Source organism: Harpegnathos saltator, unplaced genomic scaffold, assembly GCF_003227715.2.
Source record: "Harpegnathos saltator strain DR-91 unplaced genomic scaffold, Hsal_v8.6 scaffold115, whole genome shotgun sequence".
NCBI classification, from domain to species: Eukaryota; Metazoa; Arthropoda; class Insecta; order Hymenoptera; family Formicidae; genus Harpegnathos; species Harpegnathos saltator.
In genome coordinates, this window is record NW_020229890.1 from 665,571 (window position 1) to 690,757 (window position 25,187).

Here is a 25,187-nt window from a genome sequence, read left to right on the forward strand (position 1 = left end):
ATTACCCCGTAAGCTCATTACGCATTCATTCAGCCGAGTGCCCCGACAATGGGAACTTGATGATCATGAGATACTGTCATTACCATGCTATGTTTTCTAGGCGAAGTTTCGCGGGGGATCGAAGGGAATCGCCGCGCGATCACGCCAATTTCGTGAAAAATATTATTCGGCTGAAATGAGCAACTGAGAGCAAGTTCTCGAAGTGTCGACTCGCGTGTCTGTGACGCGACTAAAAAAGAAATAATAATAATGATAATAATAGTGACAATAATAATAATAACAACAATAATAATAATAATAATAATACGCAGAGTATTATTATATGCGTTGTGAAGGCAAGAATTTCCGAAGCGCGATAATCGCCTCTTTATCCACTCGCGGTTGACTGCTCTGACATTTTAATAAATGTCATTTACTTTTCAGTACGGTGACAGCGGCGACGGTCGAGCGAAACATACGGACGGTGCAAACTCACATTCGTAGCGGCGAACAAACGGCGATGAGAAGAGAGAGAGAGAGAGAGAGGGAGAGAGAGAAGATAGACAGAAAGATAGAACGTATTGGCTCCGCTTTCTCTCTCGCGTCCTCGCTGAGGATATATCTTCGCGGACGAATATTGCGATCGCAAATATTTGCGTGGGCGTTCATTTCGACGGTCGCCGAATCGCGGCTAGTCGAGCAACGGGCTTTCGATGGCAGACACGCGGCCGGCCTCGTTCGCACGTGGTTCAATTTTCCGTCTTTCTTTCATGGCTCGCCGACGCCAGGAAACGGTCGGTATTACGTGTTTCCCATAAACTCGGAGAGAAGTATAAATGAAATAAATGTCAGCGCGTCGCGATGACAACGGAAGAGAGGGAGACGTGAGACTCGCTCTCTCGGCTCTCCGTTGCGGCTAGTCCGTACAACACGACGTCTTATTAAATGATACGTTACAGTTGCCAAATATCGCTTAGCTTAGTGTCGTGACGCAAACGCAATCTGCCGTTGCTCCGCTGAATCGTTCGGCGCGGCCAGGCGACGAGAGAGAACGACGAGGGAGCGCCGCGCCGTTTCGTCCGGCGGAACAGAGAAAAATTGTACGCGGCGCATCTTTCGTATGCACAGCACTTGAAGAAAATTACGCGGTTTCCGGCAAGTTTGCGCACCCTCCTTTCTCTACGTACGTAAACTTTCCTCGAGTGGTAAACGAGAAAATCTGTTTCGTCGTTGGTACGGGACGGAGTTACGGGAATTGTCGGGTAACAGAATCGCGCGTACAAGGAACGTCGCAGCGCGACCTACCGAATTTCCTGCCTGCGGTCGGATGAGATAGAGAGAAAAGGGAGGGTAGAGGGACAGAGAGAGAGAGAGAGAGAGGGGAGGGAGACGGAGGAAGAAGAAAACGGCACTACGAGAATAGAGTGAGAGGAAAAGAAGTTTATCGCTGCTCGGCAGAGAGTACGAGCGACTGCCGGAAAATCTGGGAAATTATTGCCACACGAGATAGCTCGCGTCGCGACAAGAACTCTCTCTCTCTCTCTCTCTCTGTCTCGCGCGAGCAGAAGAGAAGCGCGGATGCAACTTGCACGTGCGGATGCGTCGCGAGAAGTTCGCGAGCAGCCCGGAAACTTTCGATTCTGTAATTCGCAGAATCGGAAAAGATCGCCGGGCTGTGAAGGGTCTCAGTCGGGCGAAGAAGCGTTGAACGTGGCGATCGCGGAGAGATTTGATATATTCGAGCGGATCCTTTTCGGACGATTGTTACGCCGAGGGCGCCTGAGCGATCTCGCGTCTCGCATAATGGAACGTACTTATCGCGCGGCGCGATGCTAATCGCGGCTCGCTCAAGGAAGTGATTTGTCCCATAGACGGGGGATTTACATTCCGTGGGAATATAAATTTTCTATTAGCGAGGGAAGTTGTCGGGAAAGTTCCGACGGGAGGACGACGACGACGACGATTCGGGGGGGGGGGAGGAGGGGGTTAACGGAACCTCCGCGACGGTGCCGTCTCTACGAGACGGCAAGTTCGCGCTCTGCTTTAGGACGCGACTTTGCTGACGGCGGAACGAAAGCGAAGAGGCGAAAAAGAAGAAGAGAAGAGGGAGAGGACAAGAGAGGGGAAGGGGCATTTTGAAATTCGTATCACTGGCAAGTTTACGACGGCGCGCTGCGCCGACGGCAACGGGGCAATCAGTTCGGGGAGTTATCTTCGGGGATGAAGGCCGTTTGAGGCAAACGAGAGACCCGCTGCACGGTGAAATCAAACGTCGCGAAAGTCAGACACGCTCCGATGAAAATGGATACGCGAATTCTGCTTGCGCGACAGGGGCTGAATATTTGCAGCCTCGTCTCCGCTGATCAACCGCCAATCGCCAATTCCAGCCCGACTGTCGGCGTTCTCCACAAGCCCACTGGCAGAAATTTGTTCTTAAAATAAACATCAGCGTTGTTGTTTATCGCTTATTGTCGGAAACACGAGTGGGAAATGGGGGTGAGACTTGACTCGGATGAGAGGAGACTCGGGTTTCGAGCACGAGAGAATCGATTCGTCCAAGAGATCCCGCCGGTTTCTTCTTCGGCTACTTCTTCGTCGGCGTTCCCACCGGGCGACCGGGACGCGCATACGCTTCAAGTAAGGCTTCAAGTGGAGCAGGCGGGTTGCAACCCTCGCCTGCAACATCCGTCCTCATTGTATACTCGAGCGTATCGCAGCTTTCCCTCTGCCCGGGATAATCTCGTTACCGGCGATACCTATCCCCGTAAATCCGCGGCGTGCGCGTAATTCCGCGTGCGTCTAATCGTTCGTCGAACCAACCGGCATCAGGCGCGGTCCCGTCGCCGTCGTAGTCCCCGAAGCTTCGTCTCGAAACGGCCCTCGTGGCCGGGGGCGGACAGATATCGGGGGATGATAGGGCGAGTCTCGAATCCCGTGATTGCCGGAGTCGGAATCCTACGGAATCCGTAGGAGGGTCGCCCCGCTGGATAATCCAGTTTCAGCGGACGGCTCGAATGCCCTCGGAAAGAGTCCGTTGTCAACTCTGACCCTTAACCGTATTGTCGAGTTTAACCCGTCGAAGCTCTCGGCGACAACGACGTTAAAGAAGAAGAAGAAGATCTCGAGTGGGCGCGCAAAATTGCAGATCGCTCGGCTCGCACGGGAAGACGACGGCGACGGCGACGGCGACGGCGACGGCGACGGCGAGACGACGCTCGGGGCCGGCTCGATTTCCGACTTTGGAAATTCGAAGACGGAGCTTCCTCGCTCGCCTGACGCTCGGCCTCGGTGCGTCTCTCGTTTGTGTTAACGCGACGGTCGGTCGCCATACCTGGTTACCGTCAGCCGGCTGAAAGGGACGAAGCGGCGCTTGATTACCGCGCGGTTGGAAAGCCGGGACGCAGCTGCCGCGCGCGTCGTGCTTAGATAATCCAATCTCTCGCTTGTAAGACCGAATTATATAGATCTCTCGCGTGCTCTATTATTGCCATCTGACCGGCCAGTGGCGAGTTTCGGCCTTAACCGGCAGGGATGGGCGATACAATGGAAAATATCGATATTTCATATCGGTACGTATCATAAATAAAAATATCGATACATAAAAAGTATCGAATAAAAAATATCGATGTTAGTGATATTCTTATTATCGATAGCACTGATATCCTTATTTTTGACTATGTACCTGCTATATATATTTATTTATTGATTTATACTTGTTTGATGCCAAAATCTATTATAGTTACCGTTTTTGGAATGCGTCGGAAATAGATGTACCCTAGTCATTTCGTAGGAAAAAAGGAAGGAATCTATCTAGGAATCTGTCTACAATGCAATATAAATATATATATTTAGTTGAAGTTTACGTAAAATGCTTATAACCAATCTTCTTTAGGAAGGGAGGTTTAAAAATAGCAATTGTGATTAGATGTTCACCTGTTGTACGATTTCTGTTTTCTGTAATAGCATTTCCAGCTCGAGGAAATAATCGTTCACTCGTCGCACAGACGTCGGAACAGACGTCGCACTTGTACATAAATATTTCAATGCAATTTCTTTTAAAGCAGGATGCACATTTGCGAGCCAGTGTTTCAGTGGATTTTCATCTATTTTCATTGGCGGTTGATTTAAATAATATTTAAGCTCATCCGCCATTGTAAAATCCTTATTTCTCGACATATGTTTATATCTGCTAATGAAATGTTCATGGTAGGTCCAAGAATTCTGCACAATTATTGAACTGCATCGGAAATCCGATATTGCTCTTGAAATATCGATCGACACAGTGATATTGAAAAGAAAAATATCGATATTTAGATCGACTCAAAAGTATCGAAATACTGTATCGGCCATTCCTGTTAACCGGGGACGCGTGTTCAGTCGCGATTTGTTACGACAGGGCTGGAAATGAAGAACGGCCGCGAGCACCGACGGGATCGATCGAGACGCGGTTTATCATCTCCCGCGGAGATCGGCCGAGTCTTTCTCTCGCGGACGAGGAGCAAGATATGCAGGAGCTCGGGCTCCTTGGATCCGCGAGAGATCCAAGAGGGCGGCTTGTTAATCTCTGGAGCTGGAGGCAGGACTGCGCTATGAATACAACACGAGAAGGCTATTAAAAGCAATTTCGATCCATCGGCCGATATTTATCAAGGGGCCAAGGAAAAACGCGCAAGGAAAAACCCCATCGTCGATTGAGGTGGGCGGGCGGGCGGAGGAGGCTGCCTGTTTATTGTTCCCGTAGGAGAGACCGACGGCAGGCGTGTGTCTTCTATGCAATATGCAAAGCTTTAATCGCTTGCCTGGGAACTGCCCCGGCAAGGATAATCAGCGCTATATTCTATTCGCCGGTCTGCGCGTATCAGACCGATGTAATATTGAGAGCGTCTCTACGCCCTTTATCGAGCGGCGCTCGGAAAAAGGCAGCCTCCCTCATTATTCTTCCTCGGTGTGCGAATAAAATATTCAACGCCGAACGAATTCCCCACCACGGCTTTCCGGTATCTTCACTAATTTACACTGCACATTTCTGCATCCTTCGTCTGCTCTCCTCGCCAGAACCTCCGCGTACGCGAGGCGCAAGTCGCAATTTCCGCCGCAATTTCACGGGACACACCTTTTTACCGCGCGATCGCGCAGGGCAAGGGGAAGGGCGAGCGAGTCGCGTGTGTTACGAGGGGGTGGCCCAAGGGTCAAAATATTCGGGACGACGGCGGGGATGTCTGAGAGATAGCCTTCTTTCCCGCAAATGATCCTCTCGCTCCCTCGTCGGGAGCAACGAAGCACGCACAATTCCGAATTACACCCTGCTCTCGCGGACGCGGGCGGACCATTGTGCGAAGGCCGGGGTTGCCTTGCATGTTGATCCGCTGACGTGGACCCGAGGTGTATCTGCCTCTAATAGAGAGCGGTCACCCCGGGGGCAGCTTATGCCATTCCGAGAGGACCGGGCGAGAGAGCATTACACCGACGTAGGCGGCCGGCTGGCTTCGCCCTCGCTCTCCTTCCTCGAGCTATCATCGAATCAAGCGATGTCCCGCGCTTCGCTTCGCGAATTAACGCCAAACACTCGGCGATATTTCGGAGAGTCGCCCACCGGCCGGCCATTGTTGGCCGGACCCGCGTTAACGGGAGCGCGCTTGCCGACTCGCGATTGTTATCTATCATCAGCGAACGAAACGCTGACCTGCCGCTTCCTCGAACGACGCGCCCGGTCGCGATACCGATGTTAATGATCGATCATTGGCGAGCAGCGAGACGTGTTTCTCGCGACTCCCTTTTTAAAAAAACGAATTCTCGAATTCGCGCATCAGAGCAGATGACCGAGAGCTGTGCTCGCGCGCTTCTCACCTGCATTTGCGACGAAGCGCGCGCGTGAGGCAACAGTAGCGACGATCTCGGGCGAAGGAGAAACGGGGCCCGGTAATTTCGAGCGCGACGCTGCGAAGCGAGCGAGTAAATGAGCGTCGCCGGTATAACGCACGACGAAGAAGAATCCTATCGGAATGGCATTCCTGTCACGGGGACGTTTCTCGTTCCGCTCGCGCCGCTCCTACCGGACTTTATTGCATATCCCGAGTTCTCGTGTCTCTCTCTCTCTCTCTCTCTCTCTCTCTCTCCCTCTCTCCCTCCCTCTCGTTGAAATATGCACTCGCTGCGACGATGAAGCGCGCGTCTATATCCGATTTATCGCAACGGCGACGCGCGCGCGCGCGAAACGCTCGTCACTGTCGAGCGCTTGACGTCTGGCGCGCGTAATGCGATAAGACGCGCGCACAATCGACGGAATTGATTGGGACCGCGTCAAATTGGCAATAACAACGAGACGCTACGGCACGACGAGAAAAAACCGGCCGGATGCCGGGATCGATCGTACCGTCGAGACGCCCGGCGAGCGAGGGCATCACGAGAGGGAAAGAAGCGAGAAAGAGAGAACGAGTCTTTATCTTTCTCTGCGGCTAATTATACAGCCATGCGCCAAGAATTCAGTGGAAGTATTTTTGTTTCCTCCGGTGTGCACGTCTGAGAAATGTGGGTCGACCGATGAGAAAGTCTCGCGTAGGGATCGATTCTCCCGAGGGATGCGTTTGGATCTTTCGACATTCCGTGCGGCGCTAATAAAGAGATAGTTTTTTCCCTCTCTCTCTCTCTCTCTCTCTCTCTCTCTCTCTCTCTCTCTCTGTCGCTCTCGCCGCCTCGCTCGCTCTAACTCTCTGCCCATCTCTCTCGGCCGTTGTAAAGCTGTACTATTTCGAAATGTAGGTCGACATCACCCTCCGGTCTTTCCTGCCGCAGTAAATTCCCGAGTATTTTCCCCGGCGTAACACACATTCAGCCTCTCCGATTCCAATTATTTCGTCCGTTCCTCTCCAGCGATGCGAGCGAGCGATACGGTGTACCCGGCACCGGGTTGTGGCTTATTATCGCTCTCACCTTCCGCACGACTCACGCACATCACGCACGCACAGGTCCGCCGCGCAATTCGCATGCGGGGGAAATAAGCAACGTCCCGAAACGAGCGGGCGTTTTGACAAACACGAAGATGTATCTTCTTACGTCTTCTCTCTCCCTCCCTCCCTCCCTCCCTTTCTCGCTCGCTCTCGCGCTCACGCTTCTTCTTTTCGCCGTGCCTCGTAATGGCAATTTATATTCGCGCTTCTCGTAACTCAGGTCCTGCAGCGTGAATACGAATGAGCACGAGAGTGCGCCAGCGAGTTACTCGCGTGAGAAAGAGAGCTCTTTCTCTCTCTCTCTCTCTCTCTCTCTCTCTCTCTCTCTATGCGCCGAAATCACAGGCGAAATACATACTAAAACCATACCGTCGCAGCACCGCCAATGGCGATATCGTCGCCTACACGCACGATCGATACCGCGATGCCTTGTTATTCCCGACGTTCACATAGCGAGTCGCACGGGGTCATAAATCCGCGGCCGTTTCCTCGGTCGAAAGGAATTTTCCCTCGTCTCCAAAAGCAGGATAATACAGCCGACTGCGCGCGAGATCCTCATATTCCGAATGCACCTCCGATGGCCCCCTCTCTATCCCTCCGCGATCCGAGCGTGATAATAAGAAAAGTCTCGCACCGTCGTGTCGCCGCGACTCGTTCCCGCGGCAATTTTCCTCCCCGTCGCTCCCCGCCCGAAGTTCTCCGCGTCGTCGCGACCGCGTTTGTATCAATTTTCACGCACGACTCCCCGACACCCGCGCACCCGCAGTTAATCGCAGCGGCTCGTTTGCGCACGTCCAACGTGCAATCGTTAAATCGTCTCTCGCGCGCGGTACGCCCGATATCCCCCGGAAACGAGCGCCCGGTCTGTCCCTCACTCGCTCCTCCTCACCGCCGTGAACCGATAGCTCGTTACTTGCGACGCCTTCTCCCCTGCGGTGTCGCGCGGCATAAATATACAGTAGGTCCGCACGTGTGTGATCCGCCTGCGGATCCCCCCCCCCCCATCCGGGAGAAGAAGCGCTTTCGAGAGCGAGGCGTCCATACAGCGATATTAATATTCCGGCCGACCCTCGGCAGGTATATTCCGGCTGGCGACGAGGTCCTTCGGGGCCGCCGCTTGCCATTTCCTCCTACCTAATCCACGAATTTCCACGGAGGACTCTCACGCACCCACGCACCCTCGCAAACACGCGTCGCGTGCTTCGGCAGGCTCGCCACGCAAAGACGGGCGTGTCTCGCACGCTGGATCGCTCTCTTCCCCTCCCTCTCTTGTCCAGAATCGACCGCTGCATAATCATCCTCCGGCTTGCATTCCCGGCATAATCCCGCTGACGACAGGATCAACGGGTCCCTCCGTCCCGTCCCACCCCCGCGACACAGTTTGTACAACGACGCCGGCACGTCCTATCCCCCCCCCTCCCCCTCCCCTTCCCCCAGCACCACCGAAAACACGTATTCTATTCACGGACCACCATGAGAGCTAATGGACCATCGTGCTGGCTCACCCTCGCGCTATTTTTCATCCTTGTTACTCGGACTTCCTAACCCGGACCCGCGTGCTCCTCCCCCCGGAGGATCAAGTCCTGCTATCGATTTATTCGCTCGGCTGGATATTCGACCGCTACGAGATGGCGAGTTATGCATCTACGGCGCCTGCGCGTCGCAATGTGCCACTTAATTACGGCGATTTCATGAAATTTCGGTTTCTCCGTTCTAGATTTAAACGGTCGCGACTCGCTCGGACAGCGGGATGATAGGTTACGGGAACGGTCCCCGCTAGTTTTCAATGTCATCTCGTTGTCCGCAATTTCTGCTTCGTTTCAGCGCTCATTAAGCCGTTCGCTCTCTCTCTCTCTCTCTCTCTCTCTCTCTCTCTCTCTCATCGTGTCGCTCTTCTGCCGTTTATTAAAGTTCTACCGGGCGACCGGGTGAATCGCGTCACCGTAATAAAGCGAAACTGACAGCGATTGCAAGTTTCAACAGTGTCATCTAATCCGCGGCTGGCCGGGCGATTGAATTGCGTGGACGGATAATGGAAAGTTAAAGTTTAATATTTCGAAGCTGCGTGCCGGTAAGCGATGTTACGTGTTCTGTCAAGATTTCTCTCGTCGCCGGCCGCCGCCGCCGCCGCCGGCCGCGTCGTTTTCTCGTGTTCTCGCTCGATCCCGAGATCCGCGGAGCGCGCGGAGCAAAGTTCCGGCCGGACGTGGGCTCTTTTCTCGCCCCCTCCAGCCCCCGGCCCCGCTCCTCGTAGTCGTGGAAGTTAATAGGTAGGAAACTCGACGTAAGCCTCATAATAAAGTGGAGCAACGTACGGTCCTTTTCCTCGGCGACACGTCGGGAAATATTTGCTCCGGCCACGGCCGAGTTCCGCCTTGCCGCTTTTTATCTCCCTTGTTACCGGAACTTTCCGCCGCCCGGCACACGTTCTCCTGCGGCGGCGATAATTAAGCCCGACGCCGGGCCGAGCCTCGTAATGAGACGTTACTCGTATCTCTCGAAGGCGCGCAAGACGGCAAGGAACAATTCGGGATAATTGCGTCGCGTGTCCCAGCGAGCGCGAGATACGGCTCGTGCAAATCTCCAACCTTTGCGTCTCCTCGAGGAAACGAGGGGGGCCTTCTCGTCGATGCGCGAGCGATGTCGCGATCAATTCTCGAATTTCTATCGTCGGCTGCGAGCTTCTCGCAGCCGACAGTCCGTCAGTCGTCGAATTTAGTCGCGAGAGGGTGACACCGCGACTACTTCCTCGCTATATCAAATTTGCGCGCTTGTTAAGGAGCACAATGTGCCCCTTCCTGACTCTTTTCTCCGCGTCCCCAACGGTACATTTCAGTCTACTCTCTAACGATACCGCGGCGATTCTCTCGCGACACGACCCTCCGCCGCGCCGTGGGCATATTGTAGTCTGCCGAGTTAATAGGCAGAACATCTCGAACGTAAGCCGCATAATAAAACAGCGGAGAACCGCGCGCGCGTGATCCTTTCTCCCGCATCCAGCCAGCCAGCCAGTCGACCACCACCCCTTCGCTTCCCGGCGCCCTTACGCGACCCGGAAGAAAGAGACACGATACCTCACCCTTTTGCAAAATCTGCCGCGCGACACGGCTGTGTCCGCTTCCACGAGGCCGGTATATACCGGGTATATTTCGTGCACCAGGTGCTACCACGCCGACGGTTAAAACAATTTGCCATAAATTTTCCCCGAGCGGTAGGTAACGGCGGCGGGATGTGGCGCGGTGCCGGGAGAGGATTCCGAGCAGGGATTCCGGAAAGAGTCCATCCGCGGTGAAGCGATTTCGTGTTCTGTCGTTGCATCTCCGCCGCTTATTCGAGATGCAAACTGCCGCGCGCTGCTTTGTGCTCTCGTAATTTCCCTTCCTCCCTCCCCCCAGCTCTCTCTCTCTCTCTCTCTCTCTCTTGATATCCCGCTGAGTGTCTCTTCTCTCGTGCTTGAACAATCCCCGCGATATCCATCGCGATTGTACACATCGCGGCCGCGAGTCGAAGCCGATGTTGACGGCCGACCGCCGAGCCGCTCTTCCGTGCGTTGTTAACGAAAAGTCATCGACGCGAGTCGAAAGCAATTAATCCTCGAGGGCGAGCGAACAGCGGGCGGTAAATCCGGAGCCGCCGCCGACGAGCGAGCGAGGGCCTTCGATGAGGGCCGATCTCGGCGCGTCGTTCTCTCGCGAGATCTCGCGAGAAAAAGCGCGACAGCTTTCGGAGATATCCGCGTCGCCGTACTGAAGAGGCTAGAAAGATTCATAAAACAAGGCAGGCAGGCAGGCGGCGAGAGCGACATATTGCCGCGCGTGGTATGTATTATGCATGAAGAGTTCCCGACTCTCCTCTCCCGGCTCCTCCTCCTCTCCTCCCTCTCTCTCTCTCTCTCTCTCTCCTCCTCAACGTGTCCTTTTCCCTTTACGCGAGTCTATTAATTCGAAAAACTGTTCCTTTGCCACCGCCTGCTACTTCCGCGAGAGGTTTTCCAACCACCGGCGAACAAGCCACCCTCTCCAACGCCGCGCCCATTACCCCGTCCGCTCTCCAGCGTTTCCCCGCTCTTTATCGCGGCTTTTCGATTCGCGGCGCAAAAACGCGAGCGGCGATTAATCGATCGAGGAGCGAGACTCGCAGCGAGAAAACACGGCTGCTTCGTGGGAAGGAATGCTTTCGATCAGCGACGGACAGTCGGGGGTCAAACGGGGGGGGGGGGGAAGTTGCAGCAAGTTGCTTTAATGATATTTAGCCGGAGGATCTTCTCCGTGAAACGACAGCCTCCTCCTCCTCCTCCTCCTCCTCCATCTAGGAAATGAAGCGGCAGTTTCTTGTGAAGGAGCAGCTTCGCGCGCAAATAGACCGAGATCTTCTTAGAGTTTGTTTATTAATAACCTCCGCGGAAGTGATCGATAAAGATCCGAGTCGGTCGCTTCGAGAGAGACACGCTCGAAACTTTCGCCGAGTAGACGACGAGGTCGAGTAACACTCTCGAGACACGCGCTGCGCCGAAACTGCAGAGCGCAAAGTACTTCCGATCACAGTCGCTCAACTCTGCCCGCGATTTTCAATGGCCGACATCTTCCTGATTATCCATGCGAGCGTGAAACAGCGTCCGACGAGCGGATTAACGCGCCGTGGGAGATCAACTCCCAACTCAGTCGCGCTGGACGTGTGTTTATTAAATATCGTTCCCCGAAATGTTCCGTCACGCCGCCGATACGCAAATGACGCACAAACCACCCTCCCACTCGCGCCCACTCACCCTCGGCGGATCAAGGCACCCCGGCTGGGCGTTCGCGAGCGATCGCCCGCGTGTCGTCATCGCTGACGATGTTCGAGGGCTCGATTCAGCATCGGAACCTTTATCGCATCATGGCCGCGTCGCGTCGCATCACCCACGCGCACGCACGCGTGTGCGTGCGCTCGGTGGATGACGTGCGGCGGCGGCGGCAGAGGGTGTGCGAAGGGTGCAGCACGGAGGGAAGCGTGTGCGCCAAGTAAACTGGCCAGGTCGATAAGCGAAAGCGATAATGTCGCGCCGCTGCGTCTGGGACTCGAGCGAAGGGCCTAAAGGGCCTAAAGGGCCGCACTCTTCAACCGACGGACTCAACTCGCCCCGTCGTCTTCCGCTCTTCTGCTTCTTTTCCGGCTTTCACGGCCGTTTTCGCGACGTACGCCTGTGCGACGCCGCCGTCGCCGTTCCACGCGAGAGCTGCAGCCGCAGCCGCGCGGCGCGAACAAATATGTATTAGATTTTTATTTGTCTCCCCGGGGAACGGCGGGATATTGCAAATCGAAAACGCGGCTGCGCCGTGTTATCGTGTATTTCGCGAGATGGCATTCGGCTGTCGCGCTTCGAGGAGTACACGGTATTCGCGAGTGTGTATGTGCGCTTTTATTCACCCCCCCTCTCTCTCTCTCGCTCTCTCACTCTCTCTCTCTCTCTCTCTCTCTCTCTCTCTTTCTCTCTCTGTCTTCTCTTTTTGCTTACAATGCGTTCGATACGAGTCACCGTGGGTACGTTCGTAGAGGATGATAAATTGTAATAATCTGGTATGCGGCGGTGTGCGTGCGTGTGTGTGTGTGTGTGTGTGTGTGTGTGTGTATACGCGGGACTCTATGAAATTTTAATGCCGCCGCGGAGAATAGAACGAATCGATACTCGAATCGGTTTATGCGCGCAGAGACACGCGAGGGAGAGTTCGACTGGATTAACGTGTTCTGAAAGTAGCATAAGACGGAGAGTATTACCGCGTGTGTGTAATTTTGCTCGCGAGGTGATTCCGGTAGCTTCAGTCAGCCGAAAAGCGCGCCGCGTCGTCGGTGAGCGAAATGATACTCGCTGAATGACGCTCGCGAATTACGCTCGCGATTCTCGTCACTAGCGGGCTCCACACCTTTGTGTGCGCTGTCGGAGATAAATAAATAAAACAAACGAAAGAAAAGGAACGCAACAGACGCAACAGACGAAACTAAAATCACAGAATGACGCAGATAAGGAAGCAAAATCACGCGCGCGCGCGCAAGTATCCGTGGCGACGACTCTGCGCCGCGCGCTTCCTACTTTCCCGTGTAGTCGTCATTTTCCAACATGCTCCTTGCTCGCTGCCGCGAAGGACGTCACGAATGGGCGAAAGCCTGCAGCAATCTCGCGTATCAGGAGCGGGCCCGTGCCGCGCTCGCGTATATTACAAAATAGCCCATTGTCCCCGCTATGTGCACTGCACTCTCTCGCCCGCGCGCGCGCTTTCACCCCTTCTTTCCTTCCGCCGCTCCTCTCACCGCCGTTTCCTGCTACTTCCGACGCGCACCTGAGGTATGCACTTTCCAAGAAACTGCCATACCACGACGCATTTTCGCGAGACATCGCTCCGCGCATCGCTGGCTATCTCCTCCTCTTTCGCTATCTCCCCCTCCCCCTCCTCCTCCCCCGTCAATCTGATACTCTCTCGGAAGATGGCAAAGAACGTCAGCCGCGAATCACAGATCTCGTCATGAGTGCGCGAACCAGAGAGAGAGAGAGAGAGAGAGAGAGAGAGAGAGAGAGAGAGAGAGAGAGAGAGAAGGGGAGGGCAGGAGATGCATCATGGGTGACTCTCATCGCGGATGCATCTCGGGTATTTCGCTCGCCTCGCCTCGCTCACGCGGGATGATGCATCCTCGCTCGTCTGCACCGACACCGGCGGCGTCGGCGTCGGCGACGGCGTCGGCGTCGGCGGTGGTCGACGCGAATGCAACGCCCATCGTCCACGATGCACCCCGTCGGCCCGCCCGATGCATGCATGCATCCGCGGCGTGTAACGCTCGTATTTTACCGCGTGAAGCATCGCGGGGGATGCCCCGGACGATTTACGAGGGCGGCGAGATTTAGGGGCGAGACCGGGGCTGGCGGGGCGCTGAGGGAGGGGGACCGGCGCGGCACCGCTACGACGGCGGCGATATTCAAGATATTCGGACGAGAGTAGACGTTCAAATTGCGATTACGGCGCCCGGCGAGAGGCGGTGAGTGGCGGATAACGCGGCTCTTGTTTTTCTTGCCGGCCGGCAAAGAAGCGATCGGGCAAGTTTTCAGTTGCGAGTTGGTGCTCGCAGGGAACGCTCAAGAAATGTTTTCGGCTCGAGTGAGTGCGCATCGCTCGCGGCCAACCGCCGATTGCTCCGGCCTACCTTTGCGGGGGCAGGGAGGGGTACGCGCTACTTTCAGTGCCTCCTCAACATTTGCTTGCCGCTTTGCGTATTTTACGAGGGGGCTTGAGGAGCCGCGGACACCCCTCCTCACCGACCGCTCGCAAAGAGCTTCCCGCGGAAGTTTTCCACATGCGCCAAGTGGGCAACGATCAGCTTCCAGCAAGCTGCGCGCGCGGCCGCTCGTGTCACAGAAGTGCGATATCTCGCATGTCTGAACGCATGCTTGCCGCATGCGCTTCGCTTTCGAGCGCGTTCTCACATCGTCGACTGGGTTTTCGGTGTTTAAGTGGAACCGCAGACTCCTCATCGGCGAGACACGTCGATGCGAGGAGAGGAACGTTGTCTGTCTGTCTGTCTCTCTCTCTCTCTCTCTCTCTCTCTCTCTCTCTCTCGGCGCATTTAGCGCCGATTAGACGGATCGAGGCGGATGAATGGGCGCGCGAGAGCACTCGCGGCTCGGATCATGAATTCTTCGCGATGGGAAATTCGCTCCGACGCGGCGACGCACCGTCGACGCGGGCTACTTTTCAGACAAGTCGGATATAGGTTCCTTTCGAGAGGAACGAGAAATCCTTCAGGAGTTTGCGCGGATGTCTGTTGTGCTGAGAGAAGGGGCGGAGGTGAGTGAGAGAGAAAGAGAGAGAGAGAGAGAGAGAGCGGGGGGGGGGGAAATTGAGGTCGACGCTATTCTCTTGAATCAAGATCCTACGTTGCAGTAAACCACGAAGCGTCGATGCGGAAGCTACAGCTTCAAATTGCGCGCCCGCAGTCGCGAATTCTACAATTTACGGCCCCCGTAGATGTAAATGTCTACCGCCGACTTCCGAGTCGGTAATTGATGGCGTTAAAATATCCCGAGAGCGCGATCGAATCGTCGCTTTTACGCAACGCGCGCGTGTTGTAACTTCGACTACCAACCCCCCCCCCCCGCCACAGTGTCCGGGCGGACTTTCGCAGGTCGAACTTTTTTGTTTACATCAAAGGATAGATCGACGATGGAAAATACGAGACGCCCGTCGCGTCACCGTCCGGGCCGCAGGAGCTGATGCGAGAAGCGGGACGAAATAACGGAATATACGAGTATATTCCACCACCGTAAATTCCCCGCAGAAATTTCAATGTAACGCAGTTATTATTATTGCCCGACGGGTTCGTACGCGCCCCGGGGGCTTTCGTTATCGTTACACACGCGCGACGTGTAAAACTGCATACGGTTTAAGAGACACACCCGAGGACGCGAAGAAAGGGCGGGAGGGGAGGCGATCTCGAGCTCTTGGCAATTCCGGCAGAGTTTTATGCCCCAAGTCGCCCTCTGCGGAACTCGGATTTCGGCTCGCGCGATCGCATCAGCTGCAGCCTCTCGCTCGTTCGAGGAGTGTAATTCGCGGGATCACAATAACGGCGGTTATTAACGGTGTCGACGACGACGATAGCGGCAACAGAGATTAAACGCGATATTTCGAGACGATGGAGGCGAAACGCTCGCGTCTCGGGGAACGGCGGCCACGTGAGGCGATCGATTGCCGTTTGCGGCGGTCGCGCTCGCGAAACAGCAGCTCGTTGACACACTGAGCGCGCGATATCGCCGTCGGGATAACGCGAATTACAGCGCGAGAGCTTGCGTCATCGAGGCTCCGCAAATATTGTGAATATGGCGGCGCTGTAGCCAGCGGGCGCATTCTGACGTCGCATATTAAATTCTGGCCGCGTTGATAGGCATAGTTCACGAAGGCAGAGTATGTCAGGTGCATGCCGGGCTCATTACTGTTGTGCCGTCCGCTATAACTGAAGAGCACCTTCATCCTCGTCCCCCTCCCCTCCCCCAGTCGCCGTCGTCGTAGGGCTCGTCGTCGGAATAGCGATGTCACGACGGGGTCGAGAAACAGCCGGCGCGGCTCTTCTAACTTTCAAGTAATTAAGTGCGTCGAAACTTGGTTAAGGCTCATAATTGCGTTTTATAAGGAGCAGCCAGAACGGCTTTTTGAGCTCGCCAACAGCGGCGCGAGCGCGAGAGTGTCTTCCGACGAGAGAGAGCGCGGTCGGATACGTGACCGGATTGACGGAGCGACGGAGAAGTTTAATTATCAATGGGGATTCGTTACAAACAGCAGCGCGTGCGCCGGCTTGCTGTTTTAGATTACACGTCATGGCGACGTTGAGCGCGCGCGCGAGAGAGAGAGAGAGAGAGAGAGAGAGAGAGAGAGAGAGTCGGAAGAGGCGCGCGAAATGTCCAGCGGAGGGAGAAAGTTGGCACGAGACTTCGAGAGATTCCGTGTCCCGTTATGAAATATTTTTCGCTACTTCGCGTACCTTGTCGTTTTTCTTCTTTAACGTGCGATCTAACGGCGAGCAGAGCTGCTTCTTGTGGGCGGATTAGCTATACTCAAGTTGAAACTGTTCGAACTGGCAGGCGATTCGCGATTTTGATACACTGCAATTACTCTATCGATATCGCATCGGAGCGAATGCATTTCTAGAGTAATGTCTTTTCTTCTTTTCCTTAGAGTCTTAAAACCGCTCCTTTCCTAAAAATGCACACGTCAGCTGTGGGAATTAATACTTGATTCGTTATAACGGAGCGGTTCGATAAATTGTAAATGCGCTGCCACGTTGTCACATCGAAGCGAAGGAATTCTTCCGAGCTTCCTTTCTCCTAAAGGTTCTAAAACTGCTTCTCTCTCGGAATAATACAACGGCGAGCGGAAGCAGCTTCTCCTTCGTACGGCGCGCGACAACAAACGCGTAGCTGGCCGAGACCGGGCACTTCGATTTCCTTTACGGGCGAGAAAGCGTAAGCTTGTTAGCGCCGGTACTGCGAAATACTTAATCTCGTACAGTGTATTATCGCGTAACGACGTATTCGCACACGCGTAACAACGACCACCCGTCCGACCGTGCGTGTTGCGTTATCACCAGGACGCAAAGGTTTACGTCGCGCGCTCCACCTTCGTCCTGTTTTATTATCGCCCGCCTTTAATATCTTTTGTTTATGTGCGTGAGCGTTACCATGACGACATGTCTCCCGTTCGGAAGAGATAACGAAGTCATTCCTTGCGTAAACTCACTCGTCGACACATACTCCCCCCGCCCCCTCCACGTAGTCGATATCGATGTCGTTGATGTAAAAATACACGGCGGCAAGAATAAAAAAAATAAAAAAAATAAAGTAAAGCAGTACAAGAAAACGCGCTAGAAGATGCGCCGCGTCGCGATCGATCGCGGTTGTGTCATTTGCGCCGATGATGATGACGTCGTCGCAATATATCGCGATATACTCGCGCTTCGAGTTTGCAGATAATCCCAATCAGTCTACGATTACCTGCAAATACCGGCGAGGATTCATCGGCATTGATTTCCGGTCACGAGGTAATTCCAGTGCAGAGGAATTTGCTCCGGCCGGCCGGCCGACCGATCGTCGGGGGGATGGAAGTTTGATAATGAAGGGCCGGAAGTGAGAGAGACGAACGAATTGGATAAATCGGCCCGGCCTCGACGCGCGACAATTAGCTAATGTGCGGAATCGCCGCAGCGTCGTCGTGACACGTGCGCGAGATTTGCGGCGCGGACTGCTGTACAACAGTTATTACAATTAGCGATCCGATTAAGCTTCACCTCGCGTTACCTCGACGAGAGATTATCTCGTAACGACTGACGATTTAGTCCCTTGAAATATTTGCCATTACGCACGCGCGATTATCTTCAGGGGAGATATCATAGAGGTGCAACCAGGTAAAATTGTCAGCCGCGGCTGCTCCGTATCTCTTGCCGGATAATTTTACCCAAGATACGTATATTCGACGTCGCGCCCCTTTGACGTCGCGCAAATTTGCGGTCGTCATCGGTAGCGCAGCGACGTCATCGGCAATGCAATTAATATCGCGAAAATTAATTGAAGCTAAGGGCGAAGCTAGATATTCTCTTGCATTCACTTGGTGTTACATTACGTTGGTGTTATATCGCAGAGACGCGTCGTTAAAATATCGTCGTTGCGATAATCCGATTAATAAAATAACTTGAAATCAAAACTGTCACGACCCTTTCCCCCTCCCGCCCCTCTCTCTTTCTCTCTTTCTCTCTCTTTCTGTCTCCGCAATATAACACCAGCGTAATATAACACCAAGTAAATGCAAAAGAGTATCTAGTTTTCCCGTCACCCTTAGCTTCAATTAATTTTCGCGATATTCATCGCATCGCCGATGATGTCGCTGCGCGATTTCGAGTCTCTCCGTATTCGACGATTCGACTTACTTTCCACGCGCGATCGCCCCGCGAGCGAGCGGGCGGGAGGTTGGACTCGCGGCTCGGTGACGTGTCGTCGGAAGTGACGAGTAAAATTGGACAAATCGGCAGCCGATATCGGCGCAACAATTAGCTAATGCATCGAGAGGCGCGCCGACGCTGCATCGGCGCGATATACGCGAGTTTTACGAGCCGATGGGAGCACTCGAGGTCGCGAGAAAATTCGCTTTCCCAGACACCCTCGCGGTCCAACCCCGCCGATAATTGCGGACCATAAAGTGCGATCCAACGTTCGCCACCCCTGCGGCCAACCCTCGCCTTTTCCGCGCCGAGCTGGAAAAAGCTAGGCTATCTCTGCCTCCCTCTCTCTCTCTTTTTCTGCTATTCGTCTTTATTTCCTTCTCTCTCGCTCTCGCTCGCCCACTCCCTCCCTCATCTCGGCTATCCGCCGCGGAAGACCGACAATCGCCATTCCGAAAGAAAGGAGTAGCGGTTACGAGGGTGAATCCCCGCGCGTTTCCTCGGAGATTTTTAATGGTTATCGTTTTTTAATGGACCCGTCGCCACCGCAGCGGCGGCGGCGACGCACGTATGGCCGCGCATGGAGGGATTACGGCGGCGGACGGGACGCATTGTTGCATTTAACGGCAAGAGGTCGGGAATTATTTGAGCGGTCGGCCGGCTCTCTCTCTCTCTCTCTCTCTCTCTCTCTCTCGCTACGGCGAAAAACGAAGAGAGACGACGAGGAATTACCGACGAGGGTTCGCGCGCGTATCGGAATCCTGGAATCGCGTCGCTCCGATGTCGTTCAGCGTCGACGCGAATCACCGTTTGGCCGTCGCGCCGTCGCGCAGGGCCGACGTTGCATTACGCATCGCGATCGCCGAGCCGGTCTCTTTAAAATCACGCGTACCACACAATGCGGCGATATTTATTATCATTAGCTGTTTTACGCTAATGTCGCTTTGTCGCTTGTTTACGAGGCGGCGGTGCTGCGGAGGCCGCGTCGTTGTCGGTAGTAAATCGGCTTAATCGATTTCCGAGCGGACCTGCGACCGGGCTGTAACGCGACCCACCATTCCGCCCTTTTTGCTATTCGAGCGGCGCACTCGGCCTTCTATTCCGTCACGTCGCGCTGATTTCGCGTAATTGAGTCGATACCATCAGAACGCGCTGATCAGACACCTGTGTACAGCATTCGCTCGGGGATCCCCGAGTATTTCGCGACTCCCACGGAGATGAAAGGGACGATGCCAGCGTGCGAGAAGAAGCGGAGGAAGGGGGCAGGAGGGAGGGAGGAGTGCGAGGGAAAATAATAACGCGCAAATGCGCGAGGAGAAGATATTTCCTCGTGTTGCGAGAGCGTTTCCGTTCGCCGCGATAAAATCTTTACAGCCCCGACAAATGACTCTTATCGCTCAGACGGATCAGATGACAAGCGGCTCTCGTCGTTGTGTCGGGCCGATGCGACGGACGAATTTACGGGAGCACAGGCCTCGGAATTAGACAGGACAGCAGTTTCGCCGATGTAATCCCCGCCGCCGCGCCGGGGCGTCGTAAATTCTTTTTTACGAGCCTCCGATTGTTGTCGTCGGCGTCGGCCTGCGATACTTATCGAACGGATCGCCCCGTCCCCAGCCTCGGGCCCGTCATTCGCCTGTCATACTCGAGCCGACGTTTCCATCGCGTCACGCTAATTTCCCTTAATCGGCTGCGCGCGCGCGCGCGCTTACGTAAGAAAACTTCCCACGGTTTTACGCGGCCGCCCTCTCCGCGGTGTATCATTAAGTTGTCCCCCTCACCTCCCTCCCATCCTCCCTCCCTCCGGCACAGGCGAAATCTCAAACACCGCTTCTCTCGACGGACAACGACGCGGGGTCCCGGCGACCGGGCGCTGTCTTCCGGCTAGTTTCTAATTGCAATTAGCCAGAAAGCAATTATGTCCGACTTCCGCCGCCTCTTAGTCATCATCGATCGAGGTTACTCATGCGATATATGGGAGATATATAGTTACATGCGCTCCCTCTCTCTCTCTCTTACAACTCGCTTCGAATTTTGAGGGACACGAAGAAGAAGAAGGGCGCCTAGTCGCGCGCAACTAGGCTTCTTAATCGCCGGTTGAACCGTTTCTCGCGAACGAACTTGAACGTCTCCTCCGCGAGTCTCGGCAGCTCGCTGCGACTCGGTACGGCCGCGCCTCGCGGCGGAAATCGAGGCGCGGAATGAACTCGAGTCGCAACTGCACCCTTCTCGCCATTCGTCAGACGTATCTGAGCGAACCGTCGGTTCCGTCACGTCGCTCTAATCTCGCGTGATCGAACGCATGCAATGAGCCGTGCTTTCGACTATCGCCGGTCACGCGACCAGACTTTTTCGTCTGCGATTTCGTCAGCGCGCGCGTCTGTAGTCGCGATCGAAACACACACACACACACACACACACACACACACATGCGCGCGTGTCCCACGCTGTGTGCGCTGGCGAACGAACGGTGCTGAGCTGACAGCGTGACCTTTCGTGCCGCTGCGGAAGGTAGAAACGTATACGGAGACATAATTGAGCGCTCGATCGAATTACCGGGGGGAATTAATCGCGCGCGGATGAAAATGCAGGCGCCGTCGTACAGCGCGGCTACACGCGTATGAATATGAATGAGGAGAAAACGCGGGAGTGATCCGCAGTTTTCGACGCCGTCCTATCGCGCGATAACGAGCGCGATCCTCATCGAGAGGCCTACGCTCGCGCTACGTGCAGCAGGACATGTGCGAACAAAAGAGTGAGGGACGGATAATATATAGCGCGAGAGTAAGCGCTATCTGCTCTATGCTCTGTGTGTTCGCTACTCAATCTACACGTACATCGACAAGAAGACAGTGGGATTCGGCGAGCACGTCCGACCACTTATGGCCGACGCGAGATGCGCGCCCGGACTGTGCGCGCGTTACTACTCGCGCGCGAATCAGCCGGCTTAACTGCGGTAATTGCGATCGATCGTGATAAATGAGCGCGCCGCGCGGCATGCGATTATATTACCAGCAATACGGACGCCCAGAGACACGAGAGAGAGAACGTATCGAGGATAATGAAGGATCGTTCGCGGTAACGTATCGGGCGATATAAATAACAACTTCGATCCTCGATACGGCTGACGCATCGGCCGTTCTAATTAAAGTCGCGGAACGTGCTCGTGTGGGAGAGACGACGTGGGGGGTGGGGGTGGGGGGAGGGCAGCATAACTTACGATTCACTCCGTGGAGCACCATCGTGTTCGTGGCTGCGTTCTACACAACTATCGAGGTGTCCTCGACGGCACTCGCACCGCGCGCCGGCTACGTGTCCCGCTTTTTCCCTCTCTCTCTCTCTCTCTCTCTTTCTTTCTCTCTCTTTCTTCCCTTCTCTCTTTCTCTCTCTCTCTCTCTCTCTATCTATCTCTCTATCTCTCTCTCTCTCTCTCTCTCACTCTCTCTCGCTATAGTCACGAGCCTGGAAGAGAAGCGCGAAAGAGACCTCTCGCACCTGAGCCACCCCGCGCGCGCGGTTAACTCATTCTTCCGCGGCCGGAGCGCGCGTTGGGCTGCGGGGCGGGTTGAGAGTCGCTCGCGGGAAGCGTCGCGAAGAGCCGAAGGGGCTTCCGAGTTGTCGGTTCAGCTCGAGCGAGGACGAGGGCGCATTACCGTGCGCAGAGACGCGGCTCGCCGATCTCTCTCGTGATAAATATACGAGTCCGATATATCACGCTTCTTCCTCTTCTTCGTCGTCGTCGTCCTTCTCCTTCTCCTCCTCCTCCTCCTCCTCCTCCTCCTCCTCCTGTTCGACACGACGGACGACGACACTCTAGGTCGCAAACGGAGAGACTCAATTCTCTCGCTCCAGCCTCTCTCTCTCTCTCTCTCTCTCTCTCTGTCTGTCTGTCTGTCTCTCTTTCTAACTCATCTTATCGGGAGCCGCGCGACGAGTTATCGAGCTCGAGAGAGTTCGCGGGAAACGCCGGCCGTGTCGGGAATGATTATTACGACGAGGCTTTTCGAGGTCACGAGCGAACAAATGGCACCCCGAGAGACGTTGGGGCGTCGCGGTCGTCGCAGTGTGACTGGCGAGACTCGCGATCATCCCCTCTCCGTTCGCGCGCCGCGATCCCCCTACCCGACCGGCTCTCTTTCACCCTCCAGCGCCCTCTCTCTCTTTCTAGCGTCACTCGACCACCCCTCCACCGCCCTTCGCACCCTTTCGCACCCTGTGTGAGCCTCTGTCTTCTTCGCACCAGCGCTCCCGCTTCAATCCGCTCCCGCCAGCATCCAGCGTTCTCTGTTCCCCTCCCACCCATCGTGTACTTCTCTCTACCTCGCGCCCCTTGCGTCATGCGCACCCCTCGCGATTTCTTCGTTCCTCTCTCTCTCTCTCTCTCTCTCTCTCTCATACCCTCTTCCACCCTTCTTCGCCCTTCTTTTCTCGCTCGCTCTAACTACCCCTATCTCTTCCTCTCCATCGCGCCCTCCTCGCTTCCACCCTTCTCGTCTTGTCGAGCGCGCGTCTCCTTCTGTCCCTCGGCAACCCTCCAGACACTGGCCAAGCGGGCGGTCACGTGAACACGGGCTCGGCCAATCGTGCGCCGGCTGACGTCATCCGCGCGGGCTCTCTCGCACGGTTCGGGAAAGAAGTCGCGGGCGTAAGGGTGCATTTGCGGCCTCTCGGAGGGAGATGTGCTCGGACGTGGTAGGGATGGATGACCGGCCGGTTCGATCTACGGACGATGTGTGTGATGCAACGCCGGCCAACTGTCGATCTGCGGGATCCTGGGGGAAGGATTAAGGCAGCACCGCTGCACCGTTCTCGGCTCGGCCGCGTCCTTTTCTTCGGGGACACCTTGCGGAAGGTGCGCGCATACCCCTCTGCGCGAGTCCCTGCTGCTGCCTCTTTGCTCGGGAGATGCTTTCCTTTCGTGTTTCTTCGCGCGAGACTGTATCAACTTCAGACGGCGCGCTCTTCCGAGTTCGGTTCGGATCCCCGCTCTGCCTGAGAGTTGGCGGTCGGACCGAGAAGTTTAAGCGCGCGCGGTATTCGCGCAGAACAGACGTGAGGTGTCCGCTGCAATCGGATTCGCGAAAAATCCACCTGTCCGACAGAACAGGAAGGGATTTAAACGGCGCAGCTCTTTCAACTCAATGTTCGTCAGACATTTCCGCTCTGTTTTTTATTGCGTGCGTTGCAAAATGTTCCGAGCCGGTTTCGAGATCACCTGGTATTTTGATTTGTGCGCTTCAACACGACAGAGAGAGAGAGAGAGAGAGAGAGAGAGAGGGAGAGAGAGAGAGAGGGGGAGGAGAGAGAGAGAGAGAGAGAAGGAAAGAGAGATAACGATGAAAAGTTGGGATGAATGTACAGCTGGCGATGGAAGTTTTAATTTACAATTCGCGTTGCAGCCTCTCGAATGCGCGGCCGATATATCCCACTTGCCCAACCCTCCCGCCTCTCCCCGCTCCTCCGCTCCACCCACAACCCGCCGGTTCACTGGATTTCACAAATAATCCACGCGCGCTCGATCTTCAACCTCTGCGCCCCGGGTATTTATTTTGCGCTTTGCGCTAACACGCTGTTAACTGCCATTGTATGGCGACATTCGTTGTGCAATCCCGTCGCGTCTACTCATCCTCATCGGCTAAGCGCTTCTCGACCGACCGCGCTAGTCGGCGATTTTTTTCCTCCCAGCCTCGGCTCGGGATACTTCGTGGCGCATCTGTACCGGGGGAAAGCGGAAGCGGATCGCGCGCGCGATCATAAATCGCGTCACGCCGAGAGGAAGAGCGCGCGCAGCGAGAGCGAGAGCAGCCTCATACCGAGGCCCATTTTTCTCCCGGCTGGAAAATGGGTTAGCGCCGAAAACTTTCCTGTTTGTATTCCGCGCTCGAGCTGGGCCTTTTTTCCTTCCGGCCGGCGAGGCATTACGGGCTCGTCGTCGGCAGCGAAATGAAATTCCGCGTCGCATAGCCGGATGATGCACGCGCGCGCGCGTTAACGTGCTAAATCAACGTTACGTATGGTAACTCGTAAAAACAAACGAGTTTCCCGGAGAAGGGAGAGAGAGAGTCCCGTCAGCGGGGACCGGCCGAGCGCTTATCAACTGGCCCGCGATTGATTTAACATCGGCGCACTCGCCAATCGTGAATCGTGTGTTCCGCCGCCGCTCGGCGATCTCTCATTACGTCTTAATTGCCCGCGATCGGTGTCAAGATAATTGCGCTCGCGCTCGCGCGAACGAAACGCGAGCGAGCGCGTGCGTTATTATCCGCTTACGGGCGATACACATGAGTCAGTCGACGGCGGAGGTTTAACGAGCGCTCGTTATGTCCGCCCGGACATTGCTCATCGGTGAGTCATCAGCTTCGCGCAATGGCGCGTTTTTCACATGAAAAGACACGAGAATCGGGCGAATGTGTGCCTCGAGTGCGATGTGCGCGCTCGCGCGCGCGTCAGAAGCGGAAGAGCGATCAGTATCAATCGCTGTTTCCTCTTCGGAGCGTTTAAGAAAGTCACCGCTGGGAAATCGCCGGCTGCGCGAGCTGCGGATGCTCGCTCGGAAGACGCGCTGCAGCCCGAGATGTTCGAACATTATTGAACATTCGCTTCTCGGTAGCGAAAAAATCATCTTTAGCGGCAAAAAAGGCGAAAAGGCAAAGGCGCTCCGCGACTTCGCCGTTGCCGTCGACTGCGATCGGACGCTGCCAGATGTGGATTTACCGGGAAAGTTTTATGCACCGATAGAGAGAAAGAGGTAGGGGAAGGGGGATGGGGAAGGAGAACAAGGAAAAAAGGTGGAGAGAAGTCAGTCGTAAA

At 55.1% G+C, this 25,187-nt stretch overlaps 1 protein-coding gene across 7 annotated transcripts in view; it reads right to left on the minus strand.

The window, feature by feature from the left end:
• The window catches only part of LOC105188282 (protein Fe65 homolog), a 172,044-nt gene that overhangs the window by 80,367 nt on the left and 66,490 nt on the right, over positions 1 to 25,187 (minus strand). The window contains exon 1 of one of the 7 annotated variants that reach the window (XM_025302800.1): positions 21,598 to 21,768. The exons of the other annotated variants lie outside the window; for them this stretch is intronic. Within the exon in view, the coding sequence (XP_025158585.1) occupies positions 21,598 to 21,619 (22 nt within the window). The 5' untranslated portion in view covers positions 21,620 to 21,768. Of the gene's footprint in view, positions 1 to 21,597; positions 21,769 to 25,187 lie in introns of those variants that run through there. 7 annotated transcript variants of the gene reach the window in all.